Source organism: Carassius auratus, chromosome 5 (assembly GCF_003368295.1).
Source record: "Carassius auratus strain Wakin chromosome 5, ASM336829v1, whole genome shotgun sequence".
Classification (NCBI taxonomy): Eukaryota; Metazoa; Chordata; class Actinopteri; order Cypriniformes; family Cyprinidae; genus Carassius; species Carassius auratus.
Window position 1 is genome coordinate 5,576,923 of NC_039247.1, and position 26,565 is coordinate 5,603,487.

Genomic DNA, 26,565 nt, shown 5'->3' on the forward strand with positions numbered 1-26,565 from the left:
GACTTATACTGTCTTTTTACGTTGGGTTGCATCACGCTGTGTAAACATAAAACCATATCTGCATTTGAGATTGGAGAAACGACAAACAACAAATGCTACTCTACAATGCTCAAAAGCCACTTTTTGTATCATCAGTGGCAAATTCTTTAAATATGAAAACATACATACAGGCTGTGAGTCAGAAAAGCCGGCATTGTAGGCTACTCTCCCAGGTTCAGGAATCAGTCCTCCGTAAAATACGCTGCACACATCTGAATATTTGGGTTAAACTGTTCTGGAACGGTGTTGTAAACACAACTTAACCACTGATTTCTAGTTGTCTCCTCTTTTGGAGCACCAAACAAAGTAGTTTCGATTTCACAATGAAAAACACAGTGTCTCCATAACATGCCGGTGGTGGCAGCAACAATACTACAGTGAGAATCAAAGTTACGCTATCTTTCTTTGTGTAAACATTTGGGAGGTGTTATGAAAATCTTCCCACACAGTGATGTAGACATGTGGGAGCATGTTTATTAAATGAGGCATTTAGGAGGCAGTCTCCTAGTTTGGACGAGTCTAAACTTTTAAATAGAATATCTCTGTGGGTTTGAGACTTTAGTGTTTGCAGCTTTCGGGATCATATATTTTCACGAACAATTTGTAACAATCCAAGGAGAAAGGAAAAGTTAAAATCACATCATATGACCCCTTTAAAACAAAAACTACTACTAAATGCAGGCCATTAATTATGGTTCAGAAATTATTTCAATATTTTTATACACAACATATGTTCAACCTCATAATTGCTTTATTTTCAACTGATTATATTTAATTACAAGCTTTTTCTTAAAATGTTGTGGTTTGAAAATTGGTTTTCTAAATAAGAGAATGTCTTTAAAGGGAATGAAGAATGTATTTTAAAAAGAATGTCACATCTACTTTGCATTAATGTACTAAACAATCTGTCTTGTTCTCTGTTAAACATTATAACCTTCAGTCTGCACCCGTCTTACCTTTCCTCTCTTTTTCTTTTTTCACCACCACATTTTCCCCTCATTTCTGATATTGTAGATCAAGTAGCATCTCAAGGTAAGGGAGCAGGTTTGTGCTCATCAAACACATTATTTCCTATTTCATACCTTAAATTTTGTTCTGGAAAGTTTTCAAATGTTAAAAACACAATACTGTTCAAAAGTTTGGGATCGGTACGATTTTTTCATGTTTATGTAAGAAGTCTCTTCTGCTCACCAAGGCTGCATGTGATTAAAACTACAGTGGATAAACAGTAATATTTTTAAATGGTACTGGAGTTTAAAATAATGGTTTTCTGTTTTAATATACACTCATCGGCCACTTTATTAGGTACACATATTCAATTGTTTGGTAACACACATTGCTAATCAGCCAGTCACACGGAAGCAACTTAATGCATTTAGGCATCTAGAAGATGAATTGTTGAAGTTCAAGCCGAGCATCAGAATGGGGAAGAAAGGGGATTTAAGTGACTTTGAATGTGGAATGGTTGATGGTGCCAAACGGATTTACAGAGAATGGTCAGAAAAACAGAAAATCCAATGAGCGGGAGTTGTATGGACAAAAATGCCTTGTTGATGTCAGAGGTCAGAGGAGAATGGGCAGACTGGTTAGAAATGATAGAAAAGAAACAGTATCTCAAATAACCACTCGTTACAACCAAGGTATGCAGAATACCATCTCTGAACACACAACACGTCGAACCCTGAAGCAGATGGGCTACAGCAGCAGAAGATCACACCGGGTGCTGCTCCTGTCAGCTAAGAACAGGAAGCAGAGGCTACAATTAGCACAGGCTAACCAAAATTGGACAAAAGAAAAATGGAAAAACGTTGCCTGGTCTGATGAGTCTTGATTTCTGCTGCAACATTCAGATGGTACGAGTCAGCATTTGGTGTAAAGAACATGAAAACATAGATCCATCCTGCCTGGTCTCAATGGTTTAGCCTGGTGGTGGTGGTGTAATGGTGTGGGGGATATTTTTTTGGCACACTTTGGGCCCCTTAGTACCAATCGAGCATTGTTAAAACACCACAGCCTACCTGAGTATTGTTGCTGAACATGTCCATCCCTTTATGACTACAGTGTAACCATCTTCTGATGGCTACTTCCAGCAGGATAATGCACCATGTCACAAAGCTCGAATCATCTCAGAATGTTACTCAGATGGCCTTCACAGTCACCAGCACCAGATCTAAATCCAATAGAGCAGCTTTGGGATGTGGTGGAATGGGAGATTCGCATTATGGATGTGGAGCTGAGAAATCTGCATCAACTGTGTGATGCTTTCATGTCAATATGGACCAAAATCTGAGGAATGTTTCTAGCACCTTGTTGAATCGATGCCACGATGCAAAGATGAATATTCAGCATCATTACTCCAGTCTTCAGTGTCACATGATCCTTCAGAAATCATTCTAATATTCTAATCATATACAGTTCAAGAAATATTTCATTTTATTAATGTTGAAAATGGTTGTATAAACCAATATATATATATATATATATATATTTTTTTTTTTTGGAAATAAGTAATAATATGAAATCATATGCTTTTATGCAAATACACAGAAATGTGTTTTTTTGTGCTGGAAGAAGTGAACAGTGTTATTATACACTTCTTGATCGTTGCTGTTGGATATCCATGTGATTCATACCTGTGATATTTCTGATATATACTGTACTGTACATAATACATGGTTTAGTGACTCTCCCATTAAAATGTGACAAGACTTTTCAGAGTTTTTCTGTTACCGTGACAACTGCCTCCTGTTACCGTGGATACTATGCTGTTTTTCTCGCCCTCTCTCTCAGCTCGTCAGCTCGTCAGGACCGAGTCGGTACCATGTGACATAAACAACCCCCTCAGGTACTCCGACCTCCACATTAGCCAGACTCTCCCCAAGACTAACAAAATCAGCAAGGTAAGATTAGTTACGTTGCATTACCTTTGAACAAACACAACTTAACCATGTTACATCCCTCCATTGTCAACATTATCACAAAACTTTCTCCAGCACATTGGCATTATAAGCCCGTCCTGTAATCTTTAGAACAACTTGTTTGCTTTGGCTTTTTATTCAAACAACTTGGCATGAAAAGCAATTTTCGCAGACCAACAATAAACAGCCTTCCTGTCATTTTTGGCACACTTGGTTTTCTTATGTTTATTGGAAACCAAGGCACGGCAAGATTAGTGTGACATTTTTAACACACCATGTCAAGTGTACTTTTAAAAAAACATGTCTAGGGGTCGTTGCATTCAATTCAATTCCATTGTGCTCCTTCTAGCTATTTTTAAAAGCAAGGAAGCGTTCTCTCTCTCTCTGTGTGTGTGTGTGTTTCCTAGTTTCCTGACCGCATAAACATTTCTAGAACTTGTGTGAAGGGAACTGACTTCATACATACACTAAAAATCACCTTCAGACCGGTTGTTTATTTGTAACTGCAGAAGTGGTTAAAAAAAGATCATGCTATAAGGGGCTATAAAGGGTCATACAGCCATAATTCATCCTGGCACTCTCACACACTTATATTCTCCTTCACATTCATACATTTTTGCTCTCATAGTCACAAAATTTAACACATTCTTACATTTTCCTCTTATATTCATATATTTCATTCACACGATTATGCATTTTGTTCTTATTCAAATGTTTTAAATAATAAATGTATGTAAGAAGAAAATTTGTTTGTGAGAGAAGGATGTATGTACAGTATGTGTGAGAGTATAGTGGAAACAGAATAAAAAGAGTTCATAACCTTATCATTTGAACTATGAACTTATGAACTAATTGTTATTCTTCCACTTTTAATTTTTATGCAGATGCAGTTGGTTTTTATATTGCTTTTATTTTATAACTTTCGTTTTTCTCAAAGACTCAGTTTGTGACACTTAAGCAACAAAAATAGCAGTCAAAAAGCCTTTTTATGACTGGCAGAGCATAGAATGGCAGAGTTGTGAATTTTTTTTTTTTTTTGATTTTCCGTTGTCTTATCAAATATATATACCACTCAATCATACTTTACGACAACACTGCTGGCTATTGATGTGCTCTTCGTTCTAACACGACGTTGGGCAGTTTTTCAAACGTAGCATGGCTTTCCAGTTTTCAGCACATGGGAGATCAAGTCGACAGCTGCCACACCTCTGTTCTATGATTAATCTTTAACCGACCGTGAGAAAGAAGCCGGGTTTACTGATGTCTGACCGCACTGAGAATGAGCAGGGAGTAGGGAGTGTTTTCGTGTGTTACAAAATGTCTGTGTGTCTCTGTTTCAGGACCACATCCCTGTGCCGTATCAGCCCGACTCCAGCAGTAATCCATCCTCCACCACCTCCTCCACCCCATCATCTCCTGCTCCCCCTCTGCCGTCCAGTGCAACACCCCCATCTCCTCTTCACCCTTCCCCACAGAGCGCCAGACAGCAGAAACCGTCCAACCTTACAGGTACCAACCTCAAACATAAGCTGATTTAATTATTCATTTTGATCATTTCAAATGAAATTTTAGTTGCTAATCCACTGAAATGCTAATTGGACTAAAACCTACTGACTTTGCTCACACAAGGTATCTTCACAAACATAAAAAAGAATAATAATACAAATTATATATATATATATATATATATATATATATATATATATATATATATATATACACATATATACATACTGTACTATATTATTACCAAATATTGTATTTCATGAATTCATCTGCTTGTTTTCTTGCTCTTAGCACAGGTTTTGTATTTATTTTTGCAACTGACTGATCATAAGCTTTAGCCATCTGAGTTTATACACCCCAAGTTTTGAATGAATTTGGCTGAAATGATCCCACAATAATGTGTTATTCAATTCAAGGGTACATAAGCTCAGATCAGTGAGGCCTACATTCAATCCAAAAAAAAAAAAAAAATCCTGTGCTCAAAAGCCTATGCTAACTGAAAGAAAAAAACATGACAAAAAGATTGAATCCAAGATTTGGTGATCATATGCTGTAACATAATGAGAGATATACAGGTAATTTTAAAAAGTGCCCCAATTATGCCAAAGGTTCCTAATATTTTGTTTTGGGAGTCTCCTACAATAGGATTACATTGCATGCATGTTGAAAAAACACTGAAAATATGCATTTAATGTCACCTCATTTTTCAACGATTCTCAAAAGATTAGTTCCAAGCAGAAACCCTCCTTTCTCTGAGCCTTTCTCTGCTCTGATTGGTCAGATGGCCCAGTCTGTTGTGATTGGTCTATTGCATACAGCGTGTGTCAGAAACGATACACCCATTTGCGTGCAGAAAACACTAGTGCGCAGTTTAATCAGATGATATCTGACTTTACAGCTATTCTGACACACACACACACAATTTTTTAATTGTTTCACTCATTCCATTTTTTATTTTCTTGTGCATTTGCATTTGCAATTTCTCCAGAGGGTTAAATCGTAGTCTGGAGTTCTGTTTGGAATGTCCCTCTTTTCAATTATTACATGCACATAATATAAGCAGCAGTCAAAATGACATAAACTCCTCAAGTGTGTAAATTTTTTTTTTTTTGTAAATGTTTGTAAATATCCTGTTCCAGAGTTCACATGACATCCTAAAGTTGATTAGTGACGGGACTGCAGAAATATAAATATTTGAATATTTAAATATCAAATATTGGAAATCAACATTTCTTTGTACTTTTTCATTTCTGTCAGTTTTATTTATTTATTAGACACTGAATCTCAGATTTTCAGTGTGGTTTCAGAATTTTAGACCATTCTGTATCCTAAAAGTTGCTATTTTTATGGCAAATGCAGCTTTGTGATGGATTCTGCAGAATAATAACACAGACCAATAAGCATCTGGGGGTGTATTGGATTTTATTGAATTCTGTCTGCTTCTCTCCTGTGCTCTTCTCAGCATCTCATTTCTACAAATACAAGCAGCAGTTCATCTTCCCTGGTAAGTGTGTCATAATTGGTCATTACCCCTACCCATAATGCAATGCAACATGCCGAGGCAAACTTTTTTGATGTCATTTTTTTTAAAGCCTTTTTTTCTTTGAGATGCAACAACCCTCCTCCCCCTCCCTCTGTCTTTCTTCTTTGCTCGTCTTCTTGTCGTCTCTTAACCATGCAATGCTGTATTCTCTAATGATGGTTCTTTTAAAGGCGAGGCCTCGCTGCAAATAAAGGCTGATGAGTGCCTGTATTCTGTGGGAGGCACTCAGCTTGCTGCATGTTTTTGATGAATGTGTGGAGGGAGGAAAGCCATGTTGTGTTGGTAGCCTGATAGATTAGAATAAAGGCTTCTGACTCCAATTTTGGCAGTTTATATATGAGAGTTGAGCTGCTGAGATCAGTCACCATTGTACCTTTCAGCAGGGAACACACAGCCAGATTTACCCATTAGGCAAAACCATTCGTTTTTCAATAGAGATTGTTTGTTAAATTGAAAATCCTCTAGGTTTTCATCTTTCCTAACAATAGAGCATGATATATCTTTATATTTATTTTTCAGCAACATTATTTCAGTCTTCAGTGTCACATGATCCCTCAGAAATCATTCTAATATGCTGATATGTTACTCAAGTGGCATTTCTTATTTATCAATGTCTGAAAATCATTGTGCTTCATAATATTTTTGGTGCAATAGTGTTTTTTTTTTTTTCAGACCGCATTTATATGAAATATAAACATTTAAAATGTATTATCTATCACTTTGATCAATTTAATGCATCCATTGGTGAATAAAATAATGTTCAATTATTAAAAAATAATAATAATATTTTTGATCACAAACAGCCGTGAATGGCTTTAGATGTTTGTGTAGTAGGCACATGTACAACATTGTTTTCATTTTATTTTTAGAATGACATTTGTTTTTAGATTCTCAGAGTATTTTTTTTACAAGAAAATAACATTTTCTAAGAAAACAATTGTTTCTACGTCAGTCTTTTCAGTATAAGCAGCTTCTGTTTCTCAGCAGTTCTCCTGCATGTTTTGATGAACTTAGTCTATAAAAATACACTCTTTTACAAATTGTCATTTTCTTTCTCATCTCTGCCTTGTGACTTACTGTCTCACTCTTTCTCTTTGTAGATGTGGCCCCTGAGGTTCCCACCAGGGCCCCTCAAGTCATTCTACACCCTGTTCTGTCTGAGCCTGGGTAAGTGCGTGTGTATTTATGTGTGTGTGAGTTTATGTTGATTTGAAATTTTAGGATGCATTTAATGATGACATCAGTCTGTCTATGTAGAGTGTTCCAAATCAGTATTAGGTCATAAACAACAAAACATCTCTCTGGGATTTTGAACTAAAGTGCAAATGCATGTAAATCAATGGTGATCAATTATCTCTGTAACACTTTACAATAATGTTTCATTATCTAGCAATAAGCAATACATTTGTTACAGTATTATTAATCTTTTTAAAGATAGTAGCATAAAATGTAGTTATGATGCTCTCTTGCTCCTTAAGATGGAGGTCAAATACTGTTAAATGTGCTATTATCTCTTTTGTGTCACTTATAATGAGATGCCAAGATCATTTAACATTGTTTATTAACATACAAATGTGCCTGAAATGTCATGTTCTATCCTGTACTATGTGTGTTTGAGTTTGTATTTAGAGCGACGCCAATGTGAAAGGCCACAGACATGTCAGACAGTTTCGCCGTGGCTTGTGTCTGTTTATGGCAAATATGAGCATTTTAGATTACAGAATTATTAGAGCAAAAATATTTGCAAAAGCTGATGAAGTCAAGTCACACACACACACACACACACACACACATACATACATAAACTTTAACCAAACATTGGGCTTGAGGTTACGCTACAGTGAGGATGTCAGTCATATCCATGGATGTTTTAAAAAACTCGAAGACCCATAAAGTATAATTCAGTATTTAATTAATTGAATCAAGATGCATTAACTACAAAGAAAAACCTTTTAAAACTGGATTTCAGTTTCTGTAGTTCTTAGACAGCAGTATGCATTTCATTATAGAGTATCATAATGCAGCTGAAATGAGCTGTTTGACAGCTGTAGGGTAAAACTGTTAACTGGCATGAATGCATAAATGGACTCATAGATCTTCTGGGACTGTCCTTCCATATTTTTCAATCCAAACAAGGGTCAGAACGTATTAACAAATACATGTCTTACTACAGACATAAACAGTAACTGAGTGTCATCCAGGTTGTTTTTAATTTAATTTTATACTAAAGGTGTTAATTGAAAATAGATTTGTCTTAATTAAAAGTGGATTCTTTTTCATAATGTATATCTTTTTATTTTATGTTGATTAGACAGCTTAGCAATATGTGAGGTTGCATTACATTCACGATGTTAAATGTAGCCAACTCACTAAACAGAGCTTGTGCGAACCGCTCTTGTACAAGCTAAAAATATGAAGATGAACAAGCAGGATTTTTTATGTGATCCTTTCAGATGGCATAAAGTAAACAATGGATTTGAATTAGATCACAGTTCTTGAAAATGAAACGTTAGTTAGTTCTGCTGAAGTAAATGACCCTCTCTGAGCAAACACACTTTCTCTCTCTTCACACAGAACCAAAGTGAGCCCCTTGCTACAAATTGAGGTTGAACCAACATCTGATGTGAGTCATCCTGCTTCTATAACAACTGTCTGTCTATCTATCTATCATTTGTTCTGTCGTTCTATGGTTCCATGGTTATCTATCAATCTATTGTTCTATCCATCATTGTATCATTTGTTCTATCATTCTATCATTTGTTCTATCTTGCCATAGTTACATTGCACATAGTTACATTCTTTCATTCTATACATCTGTCTATCTGTCATTCTCTGTCTGAGGTCCTATCTATCTATCTATCTATCTATCTATCTATCTATCTATCTATCTATCTATCTATCTATCTATCTATCTATCTATCTATCTATCTATCTATCTATCTATCTATCTATCTATCTATCTATCTATCTATCTATCTATCTACCTGTCTGTCTGTCTGTCCGTCCCTCTGTCCTTCCATTGTTTTACCATTCTATCATTCTATTTATCTACCGTTCCATCATTCTATCTTTCATTCTGTCTGTCTCTCTATCTATCTGTTACTCCATCCATCCACATATGCATCCATCCATCCGTCCGTCTGTCTGTGGTTCTACTGTTATATTTATAATTGGACCGATCTATCTATCAGAACGAGGAAGGCAACGATGAGGCCGAGGGGTCAGCGGATGAGTTTGAGGAGATGAATCTCTCCCTGCTGTCTGCACGGAACTTCCCACGTAAGGCCAGCCAGACCAGCATCTTCCTGCAGGAGTGGGACATTCCCATGGAGCAGCTGGAGATCGGAGAGCTGATCGGGAAAGGCCGCTTTGGACAGGTCTATCATGGACGCTGGCATGGAGAAGTGGCCATACGGCTAATTGACATCGAAAGAGACAATGAAGAACAGCTGAAAGCATTTAAAAGAGAGGTGATGGCGTACAGGAACACGCGGCATGAAAACGTAGTCCTGTTCATGGGAGCGTGTATGAGACCCCCTCATCTGGCCATCATCACCAGGTAAGCTTGAATAGAGTTTGGTAATGTCCACAATTCAGTGTTTCCAGTGCATGTGTAAGCTCCACAGCTCCAGCTTCATGACTGTTTCTTAACCTTTTCCTGATCTTCTTTAATCAGCACGACCTCATAGTTTGCGTAAGTGCCTGCTTTCAGCCTAATTTAAAACAACATGACTTTGACCACAGATGTAAACATAAGTGGCTGAAATTTTCCACTTCTCAGAATTCTCAGAAGGCATGTCAGTATATGAACGATGAGTGTTGTGAAAAACATGAGCTACTTTAGCATCCTGTCTGAATGGGAGATGGCCAATATTATTTCCTTCCTCCTGCCACACAAATTGGTGCTTCCTGTTAGTTTGTCTGCAAAAAGATGCTGTGCTGCATGGCCATGGCCAATAAAAGATTCATTCAAAAGATTCAGAGGATTCATCTTTTATTTTATATTTCTAGAATAAAAGGCTTTAGTTTCTTAGATCAAATAAAGTTGTAAATATAGAAGTCTTTTTTTAATGATTCAATGTATAATCTAAAATGTATTTTTGATTATGATATTATATCATTATATTAATAAAATCTGGATTATTTGATGAATGGAGAGTTCAGAGGGAGAGCAATTATTTGAAATAGTTTCCTGTCAATTTTGATTTATTTAATGATGCATCATTGCATCTATCTATCTGTACATTTTAATATTAATAATATAATACACACAAAATACAATATTATATATTTGTATGATGAATAATAATATATTAGCCAATATTTAAACATAGCTTTTACTTTTCCAGCATTTCTTTAGTCCATTTTTAGTAAAAATTGTAAATAATTGTCAGATTTGCTTATTTTTCTAACCTTACTGGCAAATAGTTTTCATTTGCCAAAGAAAAATGTATATAAATGTCTACTCCTCACTAATTATGGTGCATTATTTTAATTAATTGTATTTCATTTAACACAGACATAAGTCATAGTCATGGTTTTATTGGTAGTCCCTAATCAGCAGGCTCAAACAAACTAATTGAGATATAATTGCTAGAAATTACCCTATTTCTTAAAAATAAATGAAGGAAATAAATAAATATCGAAATAAATATTGATTGTGTGTCTTCACATTGTCATGAGTGATTATGCATTGATTGTTTTTCATATCACCCCTGCAGTGAGGAATAACAGTTTGGCTTTTTGTTCACAAATTCAGTGTGTACAACATAATTGCAGCAGAATGTCAGAGGCTGTCATTATTTGGAATAGTCTGTCTTGACAATTATTAGTGTTAACAGTTGAAACGTGATGTATGCGACAAATTTCTGTACTGATGGCATATATACAGAGTTTAGCATTTGCATTTGGGTATCACACATTTGAAGGATCCCACACTGAATTAGGCCAAAAGGCCACAGTGATGCTAAAAATGGGCCTCGTACCCTGATGGCATTATGAATATGTATAAATGGAGGAAGAGGGCAGCCCGGGGAAAAACGCAGACGTTTTTGTCAGGTGGCACAGTAGGAGCTCAGATGTCAGGGAGTTGGAGGGGTGTCTTTCTCCTCATTCCTGCAGAGGTGAAGTTCATGGCTCATTCAGCATCATTAGTCCTCCAAGTGACAGTGCTCACATTTGCTTGGATATAAATCCAAAACAGCATGCTTGAGTATGAACATGTACCGGTATCAGTCTTGTCCTAACATATGTTATATGAAAATGTAGGTTGTAGGTTCAAATGAGGGGTGATCTGTGAACAAATACTGGTTGCACGAGGGTAGATGCTAGGATAGATGCTCATCATATGACAGGCTTTATTGCTATTCTTCATCAACAAGCTAGATTGCAATCATGATTTTTTAATATACTGTTAAATGCATTCATAATTGCAAACTTAATTAAGACCAATACCAGTTAGTACTCTCATGCACATCAATAATCATTCTTGTGATATTATTTCATTTTATTTAAATTGCCTTTGCCTCTAGCACTTCAAGTATGCTTGCCCATGAATTGTAAAAAATGTGAAATGTATATTCATATTTGTATATTTCAAATATTTATATATTTCAAATAGATTCATATTTGGATTAGTTGTTTTGTACACTTAATCTGCATAAGCCTGTGATGCTATTCTTTATTTCTGCAAAGCTTGTTTTGAAAACTCAGAATCTGCACAAATAGCTAAATAACAAATGGTATTATGGTTACTGCTGATGTCTAATATGTGTGTTTTTTGTTCTTCTGTTGTAGTTTGTGTAAGGGCAGGACCCTCTACTCAGTAATTCGAGATGCAAAAGTTGTTCTCGACGTCAACAAGACTAGACAAATTGCACAAGAGATGGTGAAGGTAAGCGTAATTGATGTGAAGTCAATGTGATGAATTCGCTAAATGTCAGCTAAAATTGATTCACGTGTATAGCAGTCATTTTGGGAAACATGTCAGTGTTTTGAAGCCTTCACATATACAGCATGTGATTACATTTAGGACTGCACAATTAAATGGAATAAAACAGAAATCACATGATTATTATTAAATCACAAAGGCTGCAATTTAATTAAATGAATACATGTGGAGCATGTTTCGGAGTGAAGCACAGCACTGTGTTCTTTTATAAGTGAGCAGCTCATCACACAAACTCATCTCTCCATCTGCTCTGAGTTTGGGACGCTTATAATGTCCAGTTGGGAACATGCACCAAAATAAAAGATCTATGGAAAGAAGAAATTCATACGTATTAGTAAATGCAACAATAACATTTATAGTTACAACTGTATTTAGAATTATAAAGTACAGTCTAGACATAAAATTTGTATTAGACTAAAATCATACATTAACACCCTTTTTTTCAGGGCATGGGATACCTACATGCCAAAGGGATCCTTCACAAAGATATGAAATCCAAGAATGTATTTTATGACAATGGGAAAGTGGTCATCACCGACTTTGGCCTGTTCACAATATCTGGTGTTCTACAAGCAGGCAGGTAGGTCCAAATTCACACAAGCACACAACTCCCTGCATTTTCAAGTAATGCTATTCTTTTCTCTTTAAGAAGACAAGTTTTCAGTGTCAGCCATTGAAAGGGTTTACATTTTTAAATAAAGTCTCCTAAACTATTGCTGTTAATAAGCTAATGCTGAAGTCTAATAAACATAACAACCTGTAGAAATATAAATACTGGGTATGCTTTTACGTTATATTGAACTAGGATATGCCTTAGATATTGGCCCCCACACATGATGTTGTGGCCTACCTTTTGAAAAAGCCTTGCCTTTAGGAGTGTGCCTGTGATGTTGTAAAATGCTGTCTATACTGCCAGAAGAAAAAAATGGAAAATAACGGTACCTTTATGTGTACAACAGCTTTTCGCTTGAAGCAAAAACTTTGAATCCTTGACTTTGTACCCTTAAAAGGTGCATATTAGTACCTTAAGAGTTTTGATAAAGTATGTACTGTACCTTACAGTACTACTATGTACCTTTTAGTGGTAAATATGGTACACAGATGTACCTTTCTCTCTCTGTGTCTCCAGTAGAAGAGTAACAAATGTACAAGCCATCACACGATACATGTGCCAGGCCATTAATAACGTCTTTAAATTCCATAATGACTTTCAGAACTGCTTATTAAAAATCAAAGCCTGTAATTATTGGAGTGAGGGCTACAGTGCTAAATACAGTTTCACCTTCAGTGTTCTCATGGTTCCTGATGAATGTCTGCTTCAGTGAGTTGAAGGAGCAGCAGATGTTGTTATCATCACACAGGCGTTTGAGAGGACTTCAGGAACTTTTATAGGGGGGAGCTCCCTCTAGCAACTAATTTCAATGCACTGCAGACATATGAATAGATGAAAATTGTTGCTTTTATCAGCCAGTTATTCATATTTAGATAGAAAGAAGAGTTCACATACAGTGGGTATAGAAAAGAATTCACAAAAAAAACAATCACTGAGTTGGAAAAAGGTTTACCCACTTATGTGTCATTATTTTGTTAAACCACCTTTTGCTTTAATTACAGCCTTTAGTCTGTTGGGATATTTCTCTTCTAACTTTGCACATCTAGACTTTGCAATATTTGCCCACTTTTCTTTGCAGAACTGCTCATGTTCAGTTAAATTTGATGGTTTGCGGACTGGAGTCTTCAAGTCATTCCACAGATTTTCAACTCCATCAGCTATGGTGTGCTTTGGGTTGAAATGAAACCTACTCACTGACAACTTTCTGGCAGAGGGCAGCAGAATTTTCTCAATAATTTTTATGGTATTCTGCCCTGTCCATTTTTTCTTCTATCCTGCAAGTGCTCCAGTCCCTGCTGCAGAGAAACACCCTCATAACAGGATATCACCACCTCCACGCTTTACTGGAGGAATACTATTATTTTGATGGAAAGCTGCATTGGATTTCTGTCAGACATATTACCTGATGTTGAGTCCAGATAATTCAGTTTTAGTCTTATCTGCCTTAGAATCAGAAGCATTTTGGCAAAGCTCAGTCGTGACATGCATGTAGCTTTTCTTGAGCAATGGCTTTTTTCTTGAGAATTAGTGATGTTGTTGTCACATGCACACAATGGCCAATCTTTGTCATAAATTCCTGCAGCTGCTTCAGAGTTGGTTGCCTCTCTGACCAGTTTTCTCCTGGCTGTTTCATCCAGTTTGGGGGACATCCTGATCCAGGGAGGGTTTGTGTTGTAACAAATATCTTCCACTTCTTAATAATAGACTTCACTGTGCTTCTAGGCATTGATAAAGCCTTTGACATTTTTTTCTCCTGTCTACAACTTTATCCCTGAGATCTTTTGACAGTGCCAGTGTCTTTGTGTGCTATTGAGAAGGTATGTTGGTGGTATGCTGACATTTTGGTCATTCAGTTAGATGTTATAAATTGCGCTGAGTAAATTCAGCTGGAAAAAGCAAACTGTGTCCGTCTTCATTTCAGGCTGCAAAGCAACAAAATCTGATTATTTTAAAGGGGGATTCTCAAGAAGAGGAAGAGGGTTAATTATACAGGGTCATCTACAAGTTAATGTATCAGAATGGTAATGCATTTTATTTATCGCTCTTTACAACATTGGACACATAACGTTAATTGATATCATTAGCTTTTGGCTTCACTACTTGATCAAACAGTGAGAACGTTTTGCTAATGTCACACAAATCATGTTCCCATTCGCCATCTCAGAAAGCTACCATCTAAAAATCAACATCCTAGAATATTTAATAAATCTAAAGAACCTTTTTTGCATATAAATAAACTTTTGTGCAATAGAAACACTCCAGAGATGTTAAAGGGTCTTCATGGATAGATTCCAATAAAGAACCTTTGTTTATAAGAGTCTGTACGAAAAACAAATATGATGATGGAATTTTCATTTTTGTTTGAACTATCCCCTTTAATGTTGCACATTTCAGAAAGCAGCAATGCATGAAATCGAGCTTGATGCTAGGAGCATTTCCGTTCACATGAGGATGAGTGAATTCTGACTGATATTTTTGGGTGAATATCCATTTAATTGACCACGCTTTTCCCTTAGGGTTACTTCATTTCAGTTTAAATCCCAATCAATATTCAGTCTTAAGAATATTGAATTAATTATATTTTAAAGCAATTTTATCCAAGTATTTAATTTAATTCTGCCTGTATAGATGATGTGGATGAGGCTTTTGGCGTAAAATGATTTGTGATTGGGTTTCATAATACACAACATGAGGAAAAAGCACAAAATCTGTCTCAGAACAGTACTGAAGTATTAAACAGCTATATTTTCTGCATATGACATCATCTCCACAACCTTAATTGAATACCACAGTCTTTTCAGATTTAGACCTCTGTTTATATATTCCTGTCTCCTTCAAGAGACAAAGACTTTGAACAGACTATGAACGCCACACTTCTTTGAACAGGAAAATCCATGAAAAGGGTGTCTGATGCATGCGTTTTGTTGCGCTCTTGTGATGTATGAAGAGGAAACATCCTCTACTTTATGGCTGAATGAACTCAAAGATATTCCTTCCTCCAGGCAAGGCCGCTGAATTGCGTGAAGAGCTGTAGACGTTTGATTTGTTTTGTAAAGCTTCATATGCTTCATATATCTCAACCATTGTCAATTCTGAATATGTTTCTTAGGGCAAAGGGAAGGGTTATAAGGGGACATGTCCCTGTGTACAGTATATGACATTGCACCCAAAAAATCTGGATCTAACCCTAACCCTAAAAAAAAAAAAATAATAATTTAATACTGCAGTGATGTATACACATATTGCCATATTTGAGTAATTATATAATTTTAGAATTTTTACATTTATATCTATTTTTCCCAGCATTACAGTAATGAGAATGAAGGAAATATTATACATTTGATTAATTATTATAAATATTATGTCATGTTAATATACTTTAATTTAACACTGACATGATGTTTGTCACGGTTTTACGCTGCCTGAAGGAATACGGAGTCGAGGGTAAACGGAATAAGGTTTTTAATATATCCAGCACAGGGGATATCCAACATGGAGCACAGAGGTAGACACACGTAAGTAGCAAGTGCAAATGAAGACCCGACAAAACAGAACTGAAAGGACAAGGCTTAAGTACAAAGGATAATTGGGGAAACACAGGTGGATGGAATCATTAAATTAACAGGGACATGGAACACATGAGGAAGATAATAGACACACCTGGGAACTAATCACGGAAGACAGAAACTGGGTCACTGGGGCAAAAACATTAAATGAGTCCAGGTGTGTGACAGTACTCCCCCCTCCCGGTAGGTGCGTCCTCGCACCGTAGAAACAACAGAGGGAGGCGTGGGTGGGAACTTGGGAGGAGGTTCCGGTGGAGGACGGACTCCCAGGAGGGGGCCAGCAGACAGGGACCACAGAAGGAGGAGCCAGGGAGGAGACGACGGAGGGAGGAGCCAGGGAGGAGACAGGAGCAGGAGGAGCCAGATGGTCCACCAGAGACCAGCCAGGACGGAGATCCAAGGTGGGGTCGACGGCGGGAGGAGCCATGGTGAAGGAAGGGTCGACGACACCAGGGGGCCGACAGGCGGAGACTGCACCGGTGGGTGAGGAGCCCAAGATGGAGCAGCACAGCCGCAGAGCCAGGGTGACGTCGAGGATCCGGAGGGCCTAGGTGGAGCTGAAGGCTCAGGCGACCAAGGCAGAGGCGGGGTCCTGGCAGACCGCTGTGGAGCCGGAGTGACCGAGGATGGAGGTGGAACTGGAGGGAAGGAGGAGCCTGACAGAGCCGGAGGGATGGAGTGACGAGGTGGAACCAGAGGAGTGGAGTCCCGAGGCGGCGGATGGTCGACGACTGACCAAGGTGGAGCCGGAGGGACGAGGGAGCCCGGTGGAGCAGGTGGGATGACAGGCCACGGTGGAGACGAGGGAGCTAAGAGCCAAGGCGGAGCCGCTGGGTCGAAGGACCGAGGAGGAGTCCAGGGCTCGGAGGCTGGAGGCGGAGACAGGGCCTTAACACGCCAAGGCGGAGCTGGAGACTGGCAGTCCAGCGGCGAACCACCGCGCCCCGATGGCGCGGACTGAGGGTGAGCTGCGGGACTGGCTGGCACCAGCAGGGATGACGAGGAACTGGCTGGTCTAGGAGGAGGAGAGAGGAGAAGGATGGGAGGAAGGACAGGAGGATCAGGACTGGACGGAACCAGCGAAAGAGGAGTAGAGGGACCAGCAGGTTTGGGAGGAGGCGGGAGAGGGAGGCTGGGAGGGAATACAGGAGACACAGAAGATTCAGGGCTGGGCGGAACCAGCGGAGACACAGAAGATTCAGAGCTGGGCGGAACCAGCGGAGACACAGAAGATTCAGAGCTGGGCGGAACCAGCGGAGACACAGGAAACTCAGGGCTGGGCGGAACCAGCGGGGAAACAGAAAACTCAGGGCTGGGCGTAACCAGCGGAGAAACAGAAAACTCAGGGCTGGGCGTAACCAGCGGAGAAACAGAAAACTCAGGGCTGGGCGTAACCAGCGGAGAAACAGAAAACTCAGGGCTGAGCGGAACCAGCGGAGAAACAGAAGATTCAGAGCTGGGCGGAGCTACAGGAAACTCAGGGCTGGGCGGAACCAGCGGAGAAACAGAAAACTCAGGGCTGGGCGTAACCAGCGGAGAAACAGAAAACTCAGGGCTGGGCGGAACCAGCGGAGAAACAGAAAACTCAGGGCTGGGCGGAACCAGCGGAGACACAGAAAACTCAGGGCTGGGCGTAACCAGCGGAGAAACAGAAAACTCAGGGCTGGGCGTAACCAGCGGAGAAACAGAAAACTCAGGGCTGGGCGGAACCAGCGGAGACACAGAAAACTCAGGGCTGGGCGGAACCAGCGGAGACACAGAAGATTCAGAGCTGGGCGGAACCAGCGGAGACACAGAAGATTCAGAGCTGGGCGGAACCAGCGGAGAAACAGAAAACTCAGGGCTGGGCGTAACCAGCGGAAATGGAGCAGAGGAAATGACTGGAGGAGGTAGGAGTGGGAGACTGAGAGGGTATACAGGGGAATCAGGGCTGGACGGAACCAGCGGGGAAACAGGAAAATTAGGGATTACCTCCATAGACCAGTCCATCAGATCCAGAACTTGCTCCATACGATCTTCAGAGACTGTATACAGCTCACCCTCAGTCGCAGGAGTGTGGGCAGGGCTTTCCTCCACGCCCTCGATCTCCACGAGGACTCCCACGATGCACGGTGTTGCCGGCTCACACACCTGGTCAGTCGCGCTCTCGAGATCCTGTTCCCTGTCAATGGATGGCTCGGGCTCTGCGGCTGCGGTGGGCTCTGGCTCCGTGTAGCGAGATGGTGGCTGGCTGGTCTCTGGGTCGGGAGTGGGGCTGGCGAGGTCCTCTATGGGGCAGACGGTGAGAGATGAGCCATTTCTCGCCAGAGTCCACTCCACGTATGCGGCGAAATTCTCTCGAGGACCATCTTCGGACGACAACGCTCTGCATTTGGAGTTCAGGCTGGTGTTGTAGAAGGTGCAGAGCGCGTTGTCCGGGTAGCTGGTGGCATAAGCTAATAGAATAAACTGTCTGGTATGGTCCTCGAGAGAACGTCCTTCCTGCTTCAGCAGAAGGATGAGGAATTCGGGACGATAGAGGGGATCCATAGAAACACTACAAAACAAAAAGACTGAGAAAAAACGAAAGCAAAACGGAGGGAAAGACGCAGTTTTCTACTTTCTCTTTTGAGGTCGGGTCTTCTGTCACGGTTTTACGCTGCCTGAAGGAATACGGAGTCGAGGGTAAACGGAATAAGGTTTTTAATATATCCAGCACAGGGGATATCCAACATGGAGCACAGAGGTAGACACACGTAAGTAGCAAGTGCAAATGAAGACCCGACAAAACAGAACTGAAAGGACAAGGCTTAAGTACAAAGGATAATTGGGGAAACACAGGTGGATGGAATCATTAAATTAACAGGGACATGGAACACATGAGGAAGATAATAGACACACCTGGGAACTAATCACGGAAGACAGAAACTGGGTCACTGGGGCAAAAACATTAAATGAGTCCAGGTGTGTGACAATGTTAACACACTTTGCCATTATTTTATACTTTTACCTTTTAAAATATATTTTTCAGCACAATAGTAATTGAGATTGAGTGAAATATGATAAACGATAAGCATTTTTTTTTTTTTTTATGAAAATGGTCTTGTCAAGTTTAATGCGTTTAAGCATTGTCTTAACAGTATTCAGTTCTTGCATTTGTCAATCAACAGCCCTGAAACACAATTTTAATTAAGAAATTTGACTTCTTTGTTTTAAATGTATGTTTATTTGCATAATAAGATGTTTAATGAAGTCTTTGGCTTTGAAAGAGCTGAAAATGAGAGTAAATTATCTTGTGCAACATGAAGCGTTTGCCACTGCTGATGACCGTGATGATGTTGATGTTGTTTTGGCCCTCGTCCCGTTCGTGTTTGCGTGTCGTGTCTCTTTGAAAATGTTTTCATTGGCATTGCAAGCAGTAAATCAACATCCCCGATGGAGCAATATTACAAACACCCGGACCCATCAGTTCATCTGATTATGAGGCTGATTTTGCACAAGTGTGTTTACGTATGTTGGCAGTAATTACCAGGAAAAAGACGGCATCTCCACAGCGACAGGTTTACATTGCAGCCATTGTTGATCAAGTCTCCTGGATCGGCTCACTGTTGCCGTTCTGATCAGCCCTCTTCTACACCTCCACAGCCATGTGAATTATTATCAAGAGTTGTTAGGAGGAAGGGATAGTATTTGGGAGCAGCACATTTTTTTTCAGACCATCAGGGACGTGCAGGTTCTAGCATAATTATGAATTGTTTATCTGTAAAGCACAAGTCTGGCTCTCGATAACACGATTTTACATTAGTTATGTATTATGACTCAAGACATGACTGGGTATTGTAATAAGATCTGAATATTCTGGGATTTGGTGCTGTTTGAAAGACATGCACGTAAGGCAACATCTAGCAGGTACGAGAGTCTATTGAGGCTGTGAACGCACTCGTACTGAGGCATCATGAAATGTCAAGGTTTGTTTATGAGGGTTTGTGTGGGTTTGAGTCTTTATAAGAGAAGAAGTCATTGGAAATTTACTCTGGGCAGTCTGGTGGGCCGCCCAGATTTCAGACTAGTGGGTTTAATGCTATCGAAGCCCTACGAGCTCAAGGATCTTTTCTCCTCTCTGTCTTTTGTGATCATGATGTAACATAACATGATCTAATGTAACAAAAGTTTTCTGTTGTTATTGTTTCTTGGTCTGGAGCAGTGTTTATTATTACTATTATTACTATTATTTTATTTTTTTATTAAGGGGCAATATATACTGTATATATATATATATATATATATATATATATTTTTTTTTTTCTTTTTCTTTTTACTATATAAAACCATACCCTGTTTTTATATGTCTAAATGACATCTGACTGTGCAGAATAATATAGGTTGTTGCTTATAAAAGTGTTATTTGAAAATATATTTCTAAAATTGTAATGGTATACAATTAATTATAATTTAATATAATTATATTAAGATTATTATTATTAATAATAATTATTATGAATAGTATTATGAATGTATGCATACTGTATATAGCACATTAAGGGAGTAAAGAAAATAATAGATATAAATGAACAAATAGCTTTTTGTCCACAATATTGGGGGTGTATTTTTGTTCATTTTAATGGCATTTTTTTTGCTGAGCCCTTTAATTTTCAACTCTTGTTTGGAGATATACAGTGTGTGTGTGTGTGTGTGTGTGTGTGTGTGTGTATATATATATATATATATATATATATATATATATATATATATATATATATATATATATATATATATATACACACACACACATACACACACACCAGCATCATGGGTGAGTGAATTTGTTTTTACTTGGATTAGGGACTCAGTCAAGCTGAAGCAGCTCTATTTTGTCAGTGATAGACCACTTTCAAATCCATGTCTGACACCTGAGAAGGACTTTATCATTGTAGAGAGTTCACAGGTTTTTAATCGGTCCGTTGGGAAACAAAGTTGTGTTTACAAGTTCCCAGACTCTGCTACATTGTGTACTTCTGAGAAGAATAAAAAAAACTGCTATAGTAGTTTGAGTTTCTTGACATTCAGTCTTTGTTTTTATAAAGAAAGAAACAACTGATTTAGAAATAAATATAGACAAACTATTGAAACAATAAGAGTATAGATCTTCAAAAAAATAACGAGGAACTTTGCAGCTCCGATCATTCAGGACAATTTTATAAGAAACGTTTTGAGTCCATAATGAAATCTTAGATTTTTGCTTGCAGACACTGCTGAAATCTTAAACTCTACAGAATATGATAATTCTACATTATTTTTCTGAGGAGAACATTTTGAAAAACAAAGAAAAAACCAAAACCCTCCAATTGCTCTTCATTTGATCGAATTGCATTTCGGGGGAAACAAGTTCAAAGAGAGGTCTTATCTGTGGACTAGACTGTCAATACTCTGATTATGGGAGACTAATAGTTGCTTGGCTCTATTGTTTTTCTTGTACAGGATTGTCACTATAATGATCTTTTAGTTTGTTTTCTGACCTTTTTAATGAGGTACAAATAAATCTAACTCAGAAATGTTGAGATACTCAATTTGTGTGTTGTGATTGATCATGTTTTAAACTTCATGGTCTTCTGTGTCTCTTTCTCTCCAGTAGGAGAAAGGATAAGCTGCGGATCCCAAGCGGCTGGCTGTGTCATCTCGCTCCTGAGCTCATCCGTCAGCTCTCCCCAGAGACGGCAGAAAACCAGCTTCCTTTCTCCAAACAGTCTGATGTCTTTGCCTTTGGGTGGGTCCCTCTAGGTCCCCCTCACTGCTTCTCTGCTTTTGTCAGTCAGGGGACCAACAGAATTTTATTTACAGAAATAAGCCTATGCCTTTTTCCCTGCACAGTTCATGTGCCCTTATAGTGTCAGCATTTGGGGATTTTAATCATTCAATCATTTAATCATTTTGATACGAAACTTAAAATATAGTAGCATTTCATTAGATATAGTACTTAAAACATATTGCATATTGCAACATATGGCATTGCATTAGATAGAAAATATCAAACTAAGAGGCATTTATTTGAAAGATATATATTTTTTTTAAATTTCAAGCAAAATATTTAACAAAAATAAGATTGTTTGGGTTTACATAAAATAAAATATATGCACTACAAACATGTTAAAAGGTTTGGGGTCAGTAAAAATTATTAATCCTTTATTAAGAATTAAATTGAGAGAACATGACACTAAAGACATCAATAATGTTACAAAATACAAAATGTTTCAAATAATTGCTGTTCTTTTGAACTTTTTCAATATATTAAATATTCCAAATATATAAAATTTGCGCAAAATAATTAAGCAGCACAATTGCTTCCAACATTGATAATAATAACATTAATAATAATAATTTTTCTTGAGGTCAGGAAAACATTTTAAAATATACTAACATAGAACTTTTTTTTAATATATTGTAATAATATTTTACAATATTACTGTTTACTTGAAGAAAACTGACTTCATGCATCCACAAAAAATTACCAAATCGCCAGTTTTAATAAAAGTCAATGGGAAAAAAAATATGTCTCAGAAAAGTGACTTTTGTTTTCAGAGAAGCATTTGTTTGCAGATGTAACTTGGTTTGATATGTTTTCTAATGCAATTACATTCATAGATTTGCAAGTGAAAAAAAATCATAAATTCATAATAAAGTGAAAGTGAAAGTGACATTCAGCCAAGTATGGTGACCCATACTCAGAATTTGTGCTCTGCATTTAACCCATCCGAAATGCACACACACACACACACACACTGTGAGCACACACCCGGAGCAGTGGGCAGCCATTTATGCTGCAGCACCCGGGGAGCAGTTGGGGGTTCGATGCCTTGCTCAAGGGCACCTAAGTCGTGGTATTGAAGGTGGAGAGAGAGCTGTTCATACACTACCCTCACCCACAATTCTGTCCGGCCCAAGACTCGAACTCACAACCCTTCGATTGGGAGTCCAACGCTCTAACCATTAGGCCACGACTTCCCCTAATAATACAAAGATCTAGAATATGGCCCATTTAGGATGAGTATTATAACAAAATTGATTCTCTCATTGCTCAGCATCCACTAATCAGATTGTATTCACATGAGGCAGGATACAGAACTGAACCTCGATCTGCATTTATTTCTACCTGACCCGGGCCTTTCCAGAGGCAGTGAGAGTGTAGGCCAAATGAAGAAAAGAATGAAGGAATGAAGGAATGCTGCTCTGTTGGGTCCTAACACAATTGCATCCTCAGCTGTTCTCTCCATATGGAGGCTCTGTCACACTGTCACTCTATGAGAGCCAAATACAGCACCCACGCAAGCTGTCCAGCTGGTCACACTAAAGGGACATTACCTAGAGGTGACCCCAAAGCAGTTCTCCCCATTGTCCCTTCTGCCTCCTCTTTTCACTTCCATTGTTCTCTGCCAGAGTTCGCAGCAGCTGTGGGATATTTTATGCACGTAATCCTCTCATGTTCTGTTTTATGAACTTTTTAAGATGCTATCTGTATATACAGCATGAACTTGACAATATGTTATGCAAAAAATCAGGGGCAAATTCACTAAATGGCATTATTCGCTAACCACCTGCAAGTCTTTTTCTTTCTTTTTTTTAGCACAAACATGCATCCTCTCTATTTATATTTGGCTAATTATAATATGCTTTATTCAGCACTATCTGCCTGGACCTATCGACTTTGCTTTCGGTGGGCAATAAAATGATCTTCTTATTTAAAAGAAATTACGTTTATGTATGTTTTCTAGCAATCATGGCAGCGGTAATTCATCAAATGATGATCAAATGATGGAGAAACCGGGCATATGTCCAGATTCAGTGTAGAGGAGTGCATTTTCAGCAGTTTTTAGAAGTCGATTCAGGTGTCTGGATCACAGAAAAATGAAAAAGTTTCAGTAAAGTACGGCAGACCAGGAAGTCTAGTGCATCCCCTACAACAAACACTAAAGGCTGGAATATACAACAAACACATAAGATATGGTTTTAAAATATAAAATCATAGTCTGAAGCTTAATCAGTCTGTAAACATCACTATCACTGCAATATTTTATGAAGTTTGTCAACTCCAATCTGCAGATTGGCTCTGATTTTCTGCAACTAGCATCAACTTGTCCAGACTGTAAATCGGGGCAAAAATCTGGGCAAAAGTTATGTATTCCAACCTTAAAGGGATAATTCACCCAAAAATTTTAAATTACCCCATGATTTACTTACCCTCGAGCCATCCTAGGTGTAAATGACTTTCTTCTGTTAGACGACTACAGTTGGAGTTATATCCTGGCTCTTCCAAGCTTTAGAATTGTAGTGAATGGGTGTAGAGATTTTGAAGCAAAATAAAGTGCATAAGACTATCATAAAAATAACTCCGTTGCTCCAGGGGTTAATAAAAGCCTTCTGAAGAGAACTGATGCATTTGTTTTACTCTACGCCTACAACATCATAATTTTACTTCCAAAACTCAACCACTATTCACTGCCATTTTAAAGCTTGGAAGAGCCTGGACATTTTTTTATATAACTTTTAATATAACTAAATATACACCTAAGATGGCTTGAGGGTGAGTAAATCATGAGGTAATTTTTATTTTGGGTGAACTATCCCTTTAAGAAATGGCCTGCAAGACTGTAAATGTGTTGTGCAAATTGCATTTTTTACATGCAAATGAATGACATTACAATCTTTTTTCTCAATTTTGCCACAGAAGAACTATTTCCCCCAAAGAACCATTCAGTGATAGTTCTTATTCCATAGAAGTTCTTCATGGAAGACTTTCAACACCAAAAATAGCTTTTTTTTTTTAAGGCTACATCTAAAATTATATGGATATATATAAAAATGACTAGTGTGTTTAAGCATATTTTTGAAACATTGCTCGTCCAAACGGACCTTTAAATGCATAAAACGTTAGGCACAATAATGCCGGTACATCCCGATGTACATGGGTATATTTTTGAATACCTCTGTTTTCACAGTCCACACTACTTTACAATGCGAAAACTTATTTTAAATTGTTCCACTTGGTAGAACATCTGCAAAAAGCTTAGCTTTCACAGGACAAAAACACGGTCTCATTATGCATGAAAGGCCAAAACACAGAGAAAAAGATCCATTTCAAAGTGTATCTGAATTAATGTGGACAGCCTAAGACTATCATTGGGTTCAAATGCAATTCTTAGTGAATTCTCCCCTTCGGTATTGCAAAAGCCTCAAAATCTCAATCACACTGATTTAGTTTTTCTCACCAATCTCAGCAAGCTGCATGTTTTGTTTGTGGTTTTAAATTGCAGAGCTGGGATGATTGGGCTTTTCAGTGGCGCTCTCCATTCAATGATTGTTAATTAGCTCTTAAGCATGGTTTAGTAAACTTTAACATGAACATGCTCTTTAGTGCAGAATACTGTTTTTCAGCTGTCAACAGCACCTCAAAGTCATTTATTAATTATCTTGAATGACTTCTAACTAAATCAGAATGAAAAGTGATGTAGTGCACCGAAAGTGTTTTAAATCTTTTGAACTGCTGTATTGTGGCCCCTCAAGGAGGCCCGTGGCACTCTTCACATGTCCTCGCGCTCTCTCTCTCTCACACACACACACACACACACACACATACACACACACACAGCTTATGCTTGTGATGTGAGACTTGTTGTTCTTCCAAAATTAAACAAATTATAATTAAGATCTATTTATATAATGTAAGATTTTAATAAATGCATTATTTGACCTATTTACAAACCTTTTTTGTTCAGAGATTTTACTATTCTAGGGACATTTTCAGAACTTTGACACTCAAAGATATACTGTAGCAAACCAACTACAGACTCCTAAACTTGTACACAAATACTTGTAAAAGAATTCCTAAATTATCCCAATTATAATTAAGATTGATAGATTTTTTCATTTTATTATATATACAAATATATGCACTTTTTATTTATATAAATATATAGATAATGATTTATTCTAATTAAAATATTTTTGTCAATTTACAAACCTTTTTATTTGCTTTTATAGGGTTTTTATTACATTAATGACACATTTTTTAGACACTTGTCCTTCACAAGTATACAGAAACCAGTACATGCACACTAACACTCATGTGTGTCCTATCTTTCAGCACTATCTGGTACGAGCTCCATGCACGTGAGTGGCCCTTTAAAAATCAGCCAGCTGAAGTCATTATCTGGCAGGTGGGAAGTGGAATGAAGCCCAACCTTACTCAGATCGGCATGGGCAAGGAGATATCCGTGAGTATTCACAAGGCTCTCCGGTCCAAACTATATACATTCTTATACAAACAAAGACACACAAAGCTGTCAAATATAGTCTATGTGACATATTAATTTCTTTTATTGTGCTTTTTTTTGGTTGAGCATGACAGTTCCAAAAGAGGCCATTCACTTTATTTTGCATGGAAAAAAAGGATTCTTTAC

The 26,565-nt window shown here is 38.1% G+C and overlaps 1 protein-coding gene across 3 annotated transcripts in view; it reads left to right on the forward strand.

Moving 5' to 3' along the window:
* The window catches only part of LOC113072224 (kinase suppressor of Ras 2-like), an 86,871-nt gene that overhangs the window by 49,299 nt on the left and 11,007 nt on the right, over positions 1–26,565 (forward strand). For all 3 annotated transcript variants that reach the window (XM_026245298.1, XM_026245296.1, XM_026245304.1), the window contains exons 10-20: positions 1,054–1,071; positions 2,830–2,939; positions 4,298–4,466; positions 5,926–5,967; positions 7,107–7,173; positions 8,581–8,629; positions 9,198–9,565; positions 11,803–11,899; positions 12,403–12,536; positions 21,744–21,878; positions 26,250–26,379. In XM_026245298.1, coding sequence (XP_026101083.1) covers positions 1,054–1,071; positions 2,830–2,939; positions 4,298–4,466; positions 5,926–5,967; positions 7,107–7,173; positions 8,581–8,629; positions 9,198–9,565; positions 11,803–11,899; positions 12,403–12,536; positions 21,744–21,878; positions 26,250–26,379 — 1,319 coding nt within the window. The remainder of the gene's footprint in view (positions 1–1,053; positions 1,072–2,829; positions 2,940–4,297; positions 4,467–5,925; positions 5,968–7,106; positions 7,174–8,580; positions 8,630–9,197; positions 9,566–11,802; positions 11,900–12,402; positions 12,537–21,743; positions 21,879–26,249; positions 26,380–26,565) is intronic.